Here is a 15127-nt window from a genome sequence, read left to right as displayed (position 1 = left end):
TGAGATGCAGACAAGAGTCAGATTTTCAATCACTTTGCAATTGTATTATTGATGCTGTTAGCGAACTGCTTTTGAATGCTAATTAGTTTTACACCATGCATCTTTTATTCTGATGTCTCAAATCATAATCTTGTGATGTAACCTCAAGGATACCAAAACCGTAGATATAAACATCTCAACAGTGGTACTGAATCTTGTCCACATTCGACCCTTCGCTGTTCAGATATCATGTAGTCTCAACCAGAGCCCGGCGAGTAATTTCATCCCATTTCCCTCCTCTCTATCCCATATCTTACATGCCCCCAATTCAGAATTAACTAGCACCTGCTCTTCTCCTGTCCAAAATCTCCCTCCTAATACCTTCAGCTGCCACCTCTGTCTCCAACACCCTCCCGATGCCCTTCTTCCACCCTTCCTCTAGACCCCTAATCTCCGCCTCCGCCGCCTCCTGTGCATTCTTCCTCCCAATTACCACAAGATCAATCTCATCTTTCTTTGCGGCGACCTCCCTCTCCAACCCCTTTAATATATCCTCCAACTGCGCGTTTCCAATCAACCAAGCATTTTTCCCAAATTGATCAAGGAGAGAGAGATTGGTAAGACGCGTATTTAAATAGGTTTGAGAGGTGTAGGCTTGGGAGAGGAGCGTCTGAGCTGGGAGCGTCGAATCTGCGGGGGAGAGTGTTTCGTAGCGGGTTAGGTCGATGGCTTTTAGAGGGGCTGGAGGGGTTGCAGAGGATATGCGAGCGTGTTCTGCGGTGAGGGCGGGGGAGAGATTGGAGGGGAGAAGAGCCGGCAGAGAGGGGTGTGGTGTGGATGGGGAGTTGGGCTCGAGCGAGCTGGTTATGAGGGATTCGGCGGCGGCGCGTTCCGAGGGGGTAGGTTCGATGTCGATATATGGGAGGGATTCGTGGATTTCGTTTATGAGAGGCATTTTGGAGTGGAGTTTGGAGTAAAGTTCGAGGATTGGGGTGATGGATTATGAGGTCGAGGTATTCGATGTGAGGGAGCTTGAGATTTGGTTGAAATTTGTATAAGCACCAATTCGAGATTGTATTTTTCCTTTTGTGCTTTTAGGTATTCCCGATATAGACGGATTGTGATAGATCGTAGCAACTAATTTTGAAATTAGAATATAAGTGCTTGGAAAAAGTTGATGTGTTTGTTTGTTCGATATAATAAATATAAATTTCTCATGTGCAAGTCAAACACGCCCAGAAGCTTAAGGTTTGCCTTGCGCGCCAGGCTTGCTCCACTAAGGGAGCTTGACTGGACTGGACTGGGAACCAAGCAACCAGCCGCCACTCCCGCCTCAAGCTTTAAGCTACCAACTCTACATTGTTCACCATGGGATGATGTATTGACATTCCCATACTTCATAGGGACTATATTATCATCAAAATAAAATTGTAAAGTATTGTTTGCTTTGAAACTATGGAGCGGGATCCGGAAATGAAGATCGGTCTTCTCGACCAGAACCGACGTGAGCATAGACAGAATAACTCCCGCCCAAATCGATTTTGGATGAATGTCGTTGGATCAATTGTCATTGTTGTAACTATATTATGTTTATGTGATTCTTTCAATGGCGGATCTTTGCGAACGGGGCTTTGGGTATGGACGGATGGGGATGACAAAAATATTGGCAATCAACAGCATGGTAGTTCAGAGGGGAGCCAGTATTTACTGGGGGTTGGAAAAGCAGATATCACTGGGTACGAATCTTGCATTTCAATATAGTGATACAATACTAACACTTATTAGTCCAGTTGTGGAAATAAATATGATGGGATATGCAGATACCAAGCAAGTTGGATCGGGGTTACGACAACGCCTCTATTCTCGAGCCTTTATTGTAGGAGATATCGACCGGCCGGAAGACCGGTTCGTCTATCTCGTTCTGGATACACAGTCGGGAGATACTGCTGTTAGATATGGGATACTGGAAGGTCTCGCAAATCTAGGTAGTGATTATGCAGTGTACGGACAACAGAATGTAGCCGTGACAGGCACGCATTCTCATTCTGGTCCCGGGGCATGGCTGAATTATCTACTACCCCAAATCACTAGCAAAGGATTCAGTAAACAGAGCTATCAGGCTATAGTAGATGGAGCTGTTTTGTCTATCCAAAGAGCTCATACCAGCCTTCAACCTGGATATCTGAATGTCGGTTCGACGAAAGTTTTTGGGGCCAATATCAATCGAAGTTTATATGCCTATCTGGCAAATCCGGAAAAGGAACGAGCAAAGTACAATACTAGTACTGAGGATGATGGATCTGTCGAGAAGGACCTCACTCTTTTGAAATTCTCACGAGCTTCTGACGGGAAGAATATTGGGGTCTTGACATGGTTTCCTACACACGGAACGTCAATGCTGGGGAACAATACTCTTATCTCGGGAGATAACAAAGGTGTCGCTGCAGATCTCTTCGAAAAGAGTGTAGTTCAGGAGGACAATGCAGCTGAAGGTTTTGTAGCCGGGTTCTCGCAAGCCAATGTTGGTGATACAAGCCCGAATGTTCTTGGTGCTTGGTGTGAAGACGGTTCCGGGCAGCAATGTAGTTTTGAAAACAGCACGTGCAGTGATGGTAAAAGCCAGTACTGCCATGCTCGTGGACCTTTTTTCCGCGTAAAGGATAATGGTGCATCGTCTTGCTACGAAGTTGGCAAGAGGCAATTCCAGCCTGCTAAGAAATTGTACGACGAGACTGACACAAAGTTGACTGCTGTTTCGGGATCGTCCGTGAAATCGTTCCATACATTTCAAGATATGTCAAACTTTTCCTTTCCTTTGGACAATGGAAGTTACGTTCATACGTGTCCAGCTGCTTTGGGGTATTCCTTCGCGGCTGGAACCTCTGATGGGCCAGGTGCATTTGATTTCACTCAAAATGATCCCAATACACCAAATGCTTCGCCCGTGTGGCGTGTCGTTTCCGGTCTCATTAAGGCACCAAGCAAGCAACAACAGCGTTGCCATTACCCCAAACCTATTTTACTTGACGTTGGCGAGATCACAACACCTTATTTGTGGACACCCAATGTAGTCGATGTGCAATTACTTCGAGTCGGACAACTTTTCATCATTGTCAGTCCTGGAGAAGCAACAACGATGTCCGGTCGTCGCTGGAAAGAAGCCATTCACGACTCCGCCGCATCAACCATCCTCTCCGACTCATCCTCTCCAGACCCAATCGTGGTCATCGGAGGCCCAGCTAATAGCTACACACACTACATTGCCACTCCCGAAGAATACGGGATCCAACGCTACGAAGGCGCCTCTACTCTCTACGGCCCCTACACCCTCAACGCCTACATCAACCTCACACTCTCCCACCTCCCTTTCCTCAGTCCAACCTCCGTTTCTCAACCCCCACCCGGCCCGCTCCCTCCAAACAACGTCAATAAATCCCTCTCCTTCATAACCGGCGTCGTCTATGACGGCCACCCCATCTTCACCTCCTACGGTGATATCAAAACCGACGTTTCCCCCTCCTATCCCCTTTCTTCCTCCCCCATCATAACCGCTACATTCATCGGCGCCAATCCACGCAATAACCTCCATCTCGAATCAACTTATGCCTCTATCGAAATGTTCATCCCCGATACCTCTAAATGGGTCCGAGTTCGCGACGATAGCGATTGGAGCCTTATATTCGCGTGGAAGAAAGTAAGCGAGATTTTGGGCACGAGCGAAGTAACTATTACGTGGGAGACGGAGGAGTGGGCTCAGAAGGGTCGATATCGCATTAGATATTTTGGCGATTCCAAGGCGGTGGGGGGCGCGATTACGCCGTTTGAGGGGGTGAGTGGAGTGTTTGAACTTGTGTAGTGAAGGGTTCGATAAGGCTTCCTTTTTTTTTTATGGGTTATGATTATGGTTATGGTTATGAGCATCGGACGGGGGGATTTGGTAATATGGGTTTAGTGGATGGGGTAATGGTATACATGCATAATAGGATTGGCATAGCATGGACAGGTTAAATTGCTAATAATGTCAGGACGACAGAACGGTTATATTGGATTGTAAATTATGTTTTGATATATTGACTTCACTTGGAACATTCATACCACTGGGATTTGGATTCGAGTTTGGAGATCGATATCAATCTATATGATGAAATTGAGCGGAAATCTATATATCACTTGGGACATTGTGATTTTATACTTTTTTAATTTGCTGGGTATTATACTGTATAGACAAGCTCGCGCTCAAAACAACACCAAAATGTGGAAAGTTCCCCCAATCTCTCATTCAAGTATGTAACCCAATCTTCGCCAATAAACTCCATCATATCACCATGTCTCCACATTATCGTAAATTCAACTCATGGCTGCTCTCTTCAGTTTTATTCTCTCTCTTTGATCCACCTTCCATGCATCTTCGAAAAGCGTTGGCTTTACTTTTAGATCCTCCGAGGTAAGATCTAATGCTCTGACAACCTTGAATGCACCAGTACCAACGCCCATTGTCTGTCCCATGATGATACACTCACTAACACCCTCGATTCTATCCGTCTTCATGCCCGCGGCCGCATCGAAAAGATGATCTGGTGTTTTCTCAAAGGATGCAAGTTGCAACACACTATCTCTCATTTTGGAGAGACCGAAACGTGTGATACCTAAGACTTCTCCCTTGTACGTCATGACATCGGCAAGAAGTTGCATGTGACGAGGATCGATGTCCATGTCTGCCATAACGGTTGCAATTTCGTTGGCGATTGTGGAACGAGCGGCTTCAATACCGAGGACATCACGCATCTCCATGACACTGTTAGATTTGACTTTGGTGCCGTCGACACCTTCAGTTCCGATACAGGCACGGAGACCATATCCTTCGACGACGACGGTGTACTCTGGCACCGCATCTTCAGATGTGTTGATGATAGCTCTTGTGGCTTCTGGATATCCAGATATTGCCAATTCTGGCACAGCGCGCTTGAGGTGATGTACACGAAGTAGAAGGTCAGAACCGCCCTCATCGAGGGAAGGTTTTCCTTTAGCTGCAGCTCCTCGAGCTGTGGTGGGAGCGCTACCATCGTGTGTAACGTTGATGAAGATGCAATTCCCTTTGACGTGTAAATCCTCGCTTCGGACCTTGAGTTTCTTGTTTTTCAAAATGGTATGTGCAATATTCTCCACAGTAACTTCGATTTGCCTGTTTACCAAATATTCCGTGTCTACAGCCAGACAGATTATGGCAGATTTCGCTGACCACATATCCTCGGCAAAATGAAGAACTTCATGCAGATAGGTCTTCTCCATACGAGCTTTGACGAGACGGGCTACTGACAATTCTTTAGAGTTGAGCAGAGGGCATTTGACGAATGGCGTAGCAATCGTCTTTGAAGCGTTGATAATTTCCTTAATACGGGGTACACCTGCTGTCAAGTTCATACCAGCGACACCAGCAAAATGGAAAGTTTTCAAGGTCATTTGTGTTCCCGGCTCTCCGATCGATTGTGCACCAACAGCTCCGACGGCATGACCTGGCTCAACCTTGGCTCTGGAGTACTTTTCCAGACAAAGTTCGCAAAACTTCTTTAATGTAGTCTCGGAAACCTTGGCAACTTGGTTGACATAATCTCTTGATTCCGCCCACTCGTCTTTCTCGTTGTAAAGGATGCCCGTGACTTCTGGGTCATCTACGAAATCATGAAGCCCAGCCTTCGTACGTACTCTACCCATGTGTGATGCTTTTTCTCCGATGAACTTGTTGACAGCAGCAAGGAACTCCCGACCACCATCATGCTCATCCACACCGTAGTCGCTGGCATCGTCATAACTTAATGGTTCTCCATTGCGTAGTCCAAATCTAGAAAATTTGGCTTTAAATGTTGCCAAGTGTTCCGCACATTGTTTGGTCACCTCGTATGGTAGAAGTGATCTTTCCTCATTGTTCCATGTAAGAGTCTCTGCTTGAGTCCAGGTTCGCTTGAAATTGACAGGGACTGCATTCCCCTCCATGTCTAGGGGATCCAGTCCGTCGGCACCAAATTGGAACTGAACAATTCCACCACCAGAAGTTCTAACAGTGTCGTCATATTGTGTCGACAAATCCTCCAGCGATTTCATGAGTCGTCGTGACATGTAACCTGTTTCTGCTGTTTTGACTGCGGTATCGACTAAACCTTCACGTCCGGACATTGCGTGGAAAATAAATTCATAAGGAGTCAATCCTGTGAAAAAGCTGTTCGCTACGAAACCTTTGGCAGGAGGCTGTTTAGAATGTTTCGGGAAATGGGGAAGTGTTCTATCTTGAAAGCCTTCTTGGACACGAGAACCTCCAATAATTTGTTGCCCTACCAGCGCCACCATCTGCGCAACGTTAATTGCGGAACCCTTTGATCCCGAATTAGCCATTACTAGCGGGGAGCTTGAAGCGTATAAGGTTCTCAGACACTCTTTTCCAGCTGCACCACGAACTTGACTGAGCTTTCCGGAAAGTTTAGCTTCAAGGGTCTCCTCCATACTCAAACCTGTAGATTTCTCCAATGTATTGTTCTTAAAACTTTCGATCAATTGCTCACACTCTACATAAGCAGCAGCGATCAATCTGGCTTTACTCTTGTTGAGTTCTTCGGAAGGATAGACATCGCTGATTCCTATAGAGAACCCCATATTCGTCAGGTACCGAGCAGAAAGCTTAGACAGCCGATTCATGGCCACAACTGCTGCGTCTGGACCATAATCTCGCAATATGACATAGAAAATAGAGTCCTTCTTTCCAGATCCAACTGTGCTCTTGTCCATGAGACCACACATTACTTCTGAATTTCGAATCACTAGCCATCCGTCATTGGCTTCCATATCATTTGCAAACCCTGTTGGTACCATACTTGGTACGAAATCTCGACATTTTGCGTCAACGTTAACGAGGATATTATCTTGCTTATTTGGGCGCATGAGAATGCTGAAAACTTGTTTGCCAGTCCAAAGGGCTTGTGGCTTCAGAATGGCTGGCTCAGGAAGTTGCAAATGAAGGTTTGCGTCGACCATGTACATACAAATGTTTGTGAAGGTCTTGCGATCGAAAAAGTTCTCTTTATTAGAGAGTAAATAAGCTGCAGTGATGAAATCCTGGGTAGCAGAAATAATAGGCTCTCCGTTCTTGGGAGTGGAAAGATTGTTTTTCACTCCCATAAGATTGATCGCCTCGGTTCGCGCCTCCTCTGTTTGCGGTACGTGAAGATTCATTTCATCACCGTCGAAATCTGCATTGTATGGATTACAAACACACTCATTGAGACGGAATGTTCTCCAGGGTCGAATTTTGGCATAATGACTCATGATACTGAGCTTGTGCAGAGATGGCTGACGATTGAAAAGTACAATATCACCATCCTCAAGATGTCTTTCAACAACGTCTCCTATCTTGAGGAATTTTGCCTCATTATCCCGCTTGGCAAATTTCAAAGATATCTTATGGTTGGAATCTTTCTTGACGATTTGTTGCGCACCAGGATGAACATTTGGTCCGTTGATAACACACTGACGCAGTTTTTCGATGTTCTGACGTTGAACCCTTTCAGGATATGTAAGATTCTTTGCCACCAATATAGGAACGGCAACTTCGTCGATACCAAGATTCGGATCGGGAGAAATGACGGTTCGTCCAGAGAAATCCACACGTTTTCCAGACAAATTACCTCTGAAACGACCTTGTTTTCCTTTCAACCGTTGACAAAATCCTCGGATCGCCTTTCCGAAACCAGGTTGCTGAAGACCTGGAACGTCGCTGTTGACATACATGGCGATTTGTAGTTGAAGAAAATCCCATTGCTCCATAATTGTTTGAACTGCCTGACCTTTGTGTAGTGCTGCTCTTAGCAAAGAGGCCATGCTAACAATCTCGGCAAGTTTGGTGGTAATATCATCCTCATTGCTTCCTCCATCTTGCTGAACAGATGGCCTAATGCAGATTGGGGGTGCCGGAACGAACTGCCATAGAAACATTTCAGGGCGACCTTCAGCGGGATTGATTCCAAGAAGTTCGCAATCGCTCGGCGTAATCAACTTGAATAGGTTCAGTACCCTCAATGGGTGTAGATCCTCATACACTTTCTTTACATGTTTCTCCAACTCTGTATTGTGCTTCTTTGCTTCTTCGAAGGATTTTTGATATTCGGCCATTCCGGGTGGAACTACCTTCTTAGCTGCAGTAGACTTGTTGTATTTTGTGTATTTGTCATGTGCCAATCGAACGGGACTGATTTTTCTGATTTGACCGTTGGTAGCATTGCAATGGGGGCATTGACTTGCTTTTCGACATTGTTCGTTGATCTTCTTACAGATTTGCGTGCGCTTTAGATTGTCGATACCCGGCTTTCGTAACTCTTTTAAGAATTGTCGTCGCTCGGCATCAGTGAGTAGAACTCTGGCGCATGTCTTTGAAGGTCAGCATCCGGCTACTCGCACGGAGATCAAGCTTTGGAAATACCTTGCAAACGTTTTGTAAAATCATGATAATTAATTTCAAGTATCCAATGTGAAAAGCTGGAAGCGGTAATCTAACATGACCAAAATGACCATTGCAGTCTTGGAGACCTTTATCACAAGTATCGCAACGCCCAGACTTGCTGGAAGTACCCTGGGAGAGCGCATTAGTAGGTAAAATTCATAGATCGAGACGATTTTCCCCTACCAATCTTGGATCAACAGGGCCATGTGGAATAGCAGTCCGACCAGCGTCGACATTATATAGCATTTTATTCGAAACCTCTATAACACCCTGGTTGACAATGTCTTGGTTTGACTGGATTCCGAATTTCAATTCTTTGAATCGTTTCGGAATCTTGTCGACGACTTGCGCCTTAATCGACATGCCGCTGGACATCATGGGCATACTGTTTATGGGCTACCGGCAATGATGCATAGACAGGTGAAGCTATTCGAGGATGTGCTTAAGATTATGTTGAGCTTTTTTGCTATCGCATTATTGTTCCAACAGGATCGGATTGAGTAGAATTCGGGGTGTCGAAGTTGGTGGGCAGCGTGATGATGATGGAGATGTCAAGTCAAATTGGTAGATTCGGATTTGATCCGCAGAAATTTTGGTATGGTTGGTTCCGAAAAAAAAAAGGTTCAGCCTGGCACATTCACTGTAGAACCGAACCCCGCAATCATGAAGCTCATTTCAAGCCTTGCTTTATCGGGACTAGCGCCAATCCTTATCCACAATGATAAGAGTTCTTCACTTCTCTAAGGAGAGGACAGGGAATACTTTTTAGATGTGGCTTGAATGCCAAAAGAATGGTACAACACATCCATACAGATGATTGCTTGCATTGAATCCGCTTAGTTGCAGCGCGGCATAGTTATGATGAAAGTTTATTGAAGATCTAGATAGTTCGATATCCATATCCATGTTCTAGTACTCCAAGATGTACTTTAACCGTCTAATTTGCATAGGATTTCTGGTACTGATTGGTGGTTCGAATTGTGATTCGTCAATGGGAAGATATCGTTTTTTGAACTCAGTGGATATCACACACAATATACATGTATATACTACCACCTCAGACGACATCTACTATTGCAAATCTCACGTTGAATTGAATTCGTGCAGTGATTATGTATCCGAGATTTTCAATCCCCTTGGAGCTTGAAGATTTCTATTGAAACTTCACATCCTTTCCAAGACTAAAATCTCTCGACCACATTGCGGCAATTTAGATAGCTGTGTAGTTGAGACTTGATATAAAGGTATCATTAAAATATTTATGCATGAAGTATTCCTATACTCCTTTCCGAACTTAACATTCCAAACTCATCTCTTCCCTAAGAAGTCATATGCTTCCCATCCTCCCCACCGCGTAATGCAAGAAAAGCTCGTACATCCGTCACATACTGGAGTCCTTCCAAAAGGGGTACTAGATGTAGCAGATCATTATCCGTGGGATCATTGATCCACCCTTCTATGGGTATTGCATTATCTATCGAATTGTTAGCTCGATTCGATACCTCATATTGATATATATTCACCTTGATGGAACAGATAGCTCACAGGGCTATTGTCTAAAATCATAACTTTACTAAGGTCAGGCTCAACAGAGCTGAGATCTTTAATAAAGGCGCCGTTTCGATAGGTACAGTGCTGTCGATAATATCGTGCAGAAAAGAATTTACGCTCTTGTTCTAGCCAATCTATGACCGGGTCTGCGTAATCTTGAAGTGATGCCGTGAAAACAACCAAGTTATACCACTTGCAAACCTGCGAATCCTGTCAGTGAAATTCCTTTATGGCGTACATAGCTGCTTACGCGTCGCAAAAATTCATCGCAGTATGGCCTCTTATTCACATAATACAATATTGGATGTTGAGGACCAGCGCCCCCTGCACCCATGAGATTTGTGATTTGTACTTCCACCATATGGCCAGCACTCATTCGACCTCCATAATTCATACTGTGTATCAAAGTTTCGTCCAGGTCGAGAATAAGAGTTTTCTGAGTGAGTTTGCCCACGGGAGCATCAAGAGTATAGGATGGTTGTCGTCGAGGTATGAGGGGTCGCGGTGGTGCTGGAGCTCGTGGATATTTTGTCATGAGGAGAGAGGAAGTTGCGGGGGACGTAGGTGACTTCATCATCGCAGCAGCCATGTCGGTAGCGGACATGGAGCCGCCAGATCCATCACTCTGAGTAGTTGTTGACGATGCCTTCCGGTGCTTCCGCTGCCTCAAATTTTCATCGCTATGAAGCTTGATGCGAATGGATCTCCTCGCGGGTGAGATCTCGTCAGAACTTTGCAAGGATTTTGAACGTGTTTGGCGATTCGATGTTTTCGTTGCAGATTTATCTGTCTCGCTAAGGAGCCGTTCGTTGTCTGATTCAGACTCAGATGAGATGAGGGACGAGGAATTCGGCGAGGGAGGATCTCTCGATGAGGATGCGTGTACCGCCGAAAACTTCCCGTTGGCCAAATGACTTATATTACTTTTCTCCGAAATGGGCGATCCCCCCGTCGATTGTGTGATTGAATGCCCAGTCGTGCCACCAAATAGTTTTCTGAATTGAGATATTGGGGCAAAATGACCCCGTTCATTGTACAAGCAAGCTATAACGTATACCCCCGGCGCAACAAGAGTAGATAGCACCCATCGTATAGAGTCATAAAGCATTCTCGTTATACCCACATGTTCACTTGTATGATAAGCCATGCCTTCCTTGTGTAGTAGTGGTGTAGATTCGTGTATTGTATTGTCATCATCCGCATTCGAGTCTGGCGCATCGTCTTGATCCAGTCCTTTTGGCTCCTCGCTGTATACCTCTTCCCGCGAATTCCTTCTAGATTCTGACGTAGTTACGGATGCCAATACATTTCCCAGAGAATTTGAACGCGAAAGTGAAGGAGAATGGGTAGGAGAGCCTCGCCCCGAAAGGATATTCAAAGAATTCATAATGGTTTCCGATCCATGGAGGAAGGTTTCTAGCAATCGACCATAAACAATAGAGATGCGCGATAATCCAACTAAAAACGCTAGGAGCGCAAAGCTCCAAAAGTCTATGATATAGGAGTTCGGTTCGGAAAGTATATTTGCGTTGATTTTCCTAAAATCCCGAATGGTGTTTTCGCGCAAGTTATCGTCGACTTGAATGAAAAAATGGAAAGGAGTGAAGGTTGTGAATTATTGGTATATCGTAAAAGCGTATCGTTGTTAGTGTACTCGAGTAGGTATGGGGTGCTCCGTACGGTACAGGTATATGTAAAGTACAAAGGCAAAGTCGCTGCTCTGATCAAAAAAGGATCTTGGAGAAGAGATTAAAACAAGCTAAACTTTTGGAGGAAATCGCTGTTCTAGATGAAGAAAATGATTGACCTCGGAAGAAATAGAGGAAGGGGGAGAGGGTGAGAATGGGAGAAAGAGTGTAGATGGGAGTGGGAGTGGGAAGGGGAATTATAAGTTATGAGAATGTCGACGAGGATGAGTGAGCGGCCGAATTATAATGATCATATGAAACCGTGTTAATATCTGGGTAGGTACAGTACAGTTCCAGATTATCTTCAACAACACAACACAACACAACACAACACAATGGGAAGGAGGGATTGTTCACAAGTAGGACAACACGATTGGTGATGGCTGATGAGTGAATGGATACGAATACTAATACTGCGGGTTGTTGAATGCTTTCCAATTGCACTCGCTGCACTCACTCCTTAATGCAAACTCACTGTTCAACTCCTAGACCGTTCTCGAGGAGTTACTTCCTTCTGCGTAATTAGGTTCGGTTGGGAGGGACGGTTGGTATAGTTTGCATTCGATCATCTGTATGGCGAGGTTTCTCATTTTGATGGAACCTGCCCCCCTAGATTACCTCGATACGGACCAGATAGTCTTCGTTCAAGGTCAAGCTTCGCAAGGAGGCCGGTATTACTATTATCTACAGAGTGACAGAGTGACAGAGTGTACGTAGTGGACTCTGTGCTGTACCTAGGTAGGTAGCAAAAGCATTATACCGTACAGTCCATTGCGATTTGAAACCACACGAAACTCTAAGATACACGATAGCTGTTCATTCAATCCCATTCCGAGGCTGTCTTGTGTTGAAGAAGAAAGAATTATTGAATTGAGGTTGCTTTTTACACTGGGATTGGGAATATGGACCTTGGATCTTGAATCTTCCGAGTTGCGTTCAAAAGTAATAAATCTATGATCCTCCGAGCCCCTTCATCCTGAGTCACCCGTCCCCGCACTTTTAGCATTCTAGTGTCGGAGTAGGTCTGCCAAAAAAGAGATCTTCAACGAACACAATTCTTTTATGCTCTGCAAAATTGAGACATAAGTTAGGATAGGATACAACTTTCAAGGTATCCATTCAAAATTCGACATTAAGAATAATTCGAGTACGACAGTAACAGTGACAGTATCAGTAACTCTAAACAATTCAATTCCGATTCAGAAATCCCCATCTGCAAAACTTCATCGAGGGGCAATCGCACTCCGCACAAATATTCGACCTCGTCAACTCCAAGCAACCACACACCACTTATTACTACTCGAAATCTTTCCCCTCGAAATTTATCCACCTGCAAACTTTGACCGTCACATCCAATCTTTGAATCAAAAAAGATATGCCTCCAGTTCATAGTGGAGGGTATGCGCCAAACCTTGGTGCATACTTAAAATCATTAAAGAGTCAACCAGTTGAGTCATCCATAGAAAATTTGATATCGTATGTACCCTTCCACAATCTTCAATCAACAAACGACTAACTCATTCCAGACTCTTAAAACGACGACAGATAAGGACTTCGAGATCATGCGCCATAGCTACAGCTCATTTACTACTCCAAGTTGTCGCAAAGCAAAGATGGACGGATATTACAAAGCTTTTGGAACGGGTTCGGAAAGTAGGACAAAGGTTGATTGAAGCACAACCAAGGGAAATGGTCGTTAGCAATATCGTTCACAGAGTCTTGGGTATGATCAGAGACGAAGCAAAAGAGGATCGCAGCGAGGATGTCAGTGATTCAGCATCGACAAGTCAAATTGGTTCGCCCATGCGCGAGGGCTTCAGCGATGTGGCATTACCAAGGGCGTCACACAGCTCGCGGCCTCCTCTAACAACATCACATACTTCCTATGCTGCCCAGTATAACATGCCTGTGCAGCAATCAATGTTCAACCTCCTCTCCGCTGCCCCTTCGCCGGCCTCCACGCCCCCAGGAACCGCGTCTCCTCATGGCAGATCTGTGGTAGATATGACTTCACTTGCGCATAAGATGGCCTCTAGCACGAAGGATCTCAAGGCCGAAATCATACAGGGTATTGAGGAAATTATCGAGGAACTCGATCAAGTCGATGATCAAATTTCTAGTTATGCGCAGGAGCAAATTTCTGAGAAAGAAGTTATACTCATTCACGGCTCTTCAAGGAGTGTCCAAAAGTTCCTACTGAAAGCCGCGGAAAAGAGAAATTTTATTGTAATAGTTGCTGAATCGTACCCAAATGACCATTCTACGACTCATTCTACAATTACTGGAAAAGGAGAGCAAGAGACCGATGACGATTCGGACGCAGAGACCATGTTAAAGCCACTTGCGGCTGCTGGAATCACGGTTATTGCTATAACAGATGCTGCAGTATTTGCAGTAATGCCGAGAGTTACCAAAGTTATTTTGGCTACTCATACTGTTATTGCTAACGGTGGATTGGTAGCCGCAGCTGGCGCACGCATAATAGCAAAAGCTGCAAAGTTTCATAGAATTCCAGTCATTGTTGTTAGCGGTGTCTATAAGCTCAGTCCGGAATATCCTTTCGAGTTTGAATCGCTCATTGAATATGGCGATCCTGGAAATGTAGTTGGATTTGAGGACGGTGGATTTGTAGATAAGGTTGAAGTCGACAATCCTCTGTTCGACTATGTCTCCCCCGATTTAGTTGAACTTTATATTACCAACTTGTAAGTTTTCACAATGTAATTAGATGAATACTACTAACAAATTCAACAGAGGAGCCCATGCGCCGTCTTATCTATACAGGATAGTTGCAGAGCACTACAAACCGGAAGACATAAATTTTCATAAGCCAGAACTCCAATTGTAAATGTAATTAGGTGGTTTGAAAAATGAGAATAATCTTCTACGGCTCCAATTTGATTCCTATGCACTTCTTTTGATGGGGGTAATTAATTAAGCTCTGTCTGTACAGCTTTCACTCCAAGCATAAACTTTATACTGAAGAGGCCCCAATTCTGATTGCGAAAGGTATGATTCTACAGCCTAGGAGTGTACGAGGAATCCATCTATGGAAAGCTCCAAAGGTATCGCAATACTAAGATGTTCGGAACTCGTGCTTTGAGCCAAGCTCTGGTTGTGGAATCATCGATATCAATAACTTGGGTCACAATGACGTTTGTAATGCAACCAGCAAACGGTATATTCTCTTGGTACCAATAGTCATTCTCGACTCTCTTGCTACCGTGGCTGCCTTCGTTCGAACGCGTAATCTTGCAGAATGGTGACTTATCTTCTCGTTTAAGCATGTTGTGAGACGGAAGGGGGACAGAGATTGGCAGATATGAGTGATTGCTGATGTGGGGGTGCTGATCTACGACAGGGCTGAATATATAGCTCTATTGAGTCGATCAGGTTGCCTGTTGTTGAAAAGCTCAAGCTATTA

General features: G+C 44.8%; 5 protein-coding genes across 5 annotated transcripts; 2 read left to right on the top strand and 3 right to left on the bottom strand.

Annotated features, from left to right (window-relative positions):
- Window positions 1–313: 313 nt before the first annotated feature.
- On the bottom strand, window positions 314–934 carry EAE98_009084 (uncharacterized protein; the record flags this gene model as incomplete). Its single annotated transcript, XM_038956705.1, has 1 exon — window positions 314–934. One exon carries the CDS (start codon window positions 932–934, stop codon window positions 314–316), a length of 621 nt encoding a protein of 206 aa, XP_038807075.1.
- Window positions 935–1434: 500 nt separating this feature from the next.
- EAE98_009083 (uncharacterized protein) lies at window positions 1435–3835 on the top strand (the record flags this gene model as incomplete). The annotated part of the gene is made up of 2 exons (XM_038956704.1): window positions 1435–1715; window positions 1765–3835. The coding sequence occupies 2 exons, from the start codon at window positions 1435–1437 to the stop codon at window positions 3833–3835; spliced, it is 2352 nt and encodes a 783-aa protein (XP_038807074.1).
- A 306-nt stretch (window positions 3836–4141) lies between these two features.
- Window positions 4142–9063, bottom strand: EAE98_009082 (uncharacterized protein). The gene is made up of 3 exons (XM_038956703.1): window positions 8648–9063; window positions 8444–8593; window positions 4142–8391 (listed from the first exon to the last, which is right to left on the bottom strand). The coding sequence occupies exons 1-3, from the start codon at window positions 8846–8848 to the stop codon at window positions 4327–4329; spliced, it is 4416 nt and encodes a 1471-aa protein (XP_038807073.1). The 5' UTR covers window positions 8849–9063; the 3' UTR covers window positions 4142–4326.
- A 720-nt stretch (window positions 9064–9783) lies between these two features.
- On the bottom strand, window positions 9784–11402 carry EAE98_009081 (uncharacterized protein; the record flags this gene model as incomplete). Its single annotated transcript, XM_038956702.1, has 3 exons — window positions 9784–9938; window positions 9988–10216; window positions 10266–11402. The coding sequence occupies 3 exons, from the start codon at window positions 11400–11402 to the stop codon at window positions 9784–9786; spliced, it is 1521 nt and encodes a 506-aa protein (XP_038807072.1).
- A 1339-nt stretch (window positions 11403–12741) lies between these two features.
- EAE98_009080 (uncharacterized protein) lies at window positions 12742–14551 on the top strand (the record flags this gene model as incomplete). The annotated part of the gene is made up of 3 exons (XM_038956701.1): window positions 12742–13179; window positions 13230–14408; window positions 14458–14551. Exons 1-3 carry the CDS (start codon window positions 13079–13081, stop codon window positions 14549–14551), a joined length of 1374 nt encoding a protein of 457 aa, XP_038807071.1. The 5' UTR covers window positions 12742–13078.
- Between the last annotated feature and the right edge of the window lie 576 nt (window positions 14552–15127).

This window comes from Botrytis deweyae (genome assembly GCF_014898535.1).
Source record: "Botrytis deweyae strain B1 chromosome Unknown BDEW_025, whole genome shotgun sequence".
NCBI lineage: Eukaryota > Fungi > Ascomycota > Leotiomycetes > Helotiales > Sclerotiniaceae > Botrytis > Botrytis deweyae.
Note: the sequence above shows the minus strand (reverse complement) of the source record. Positions and strands in the feature narration are given on the sequence as shown.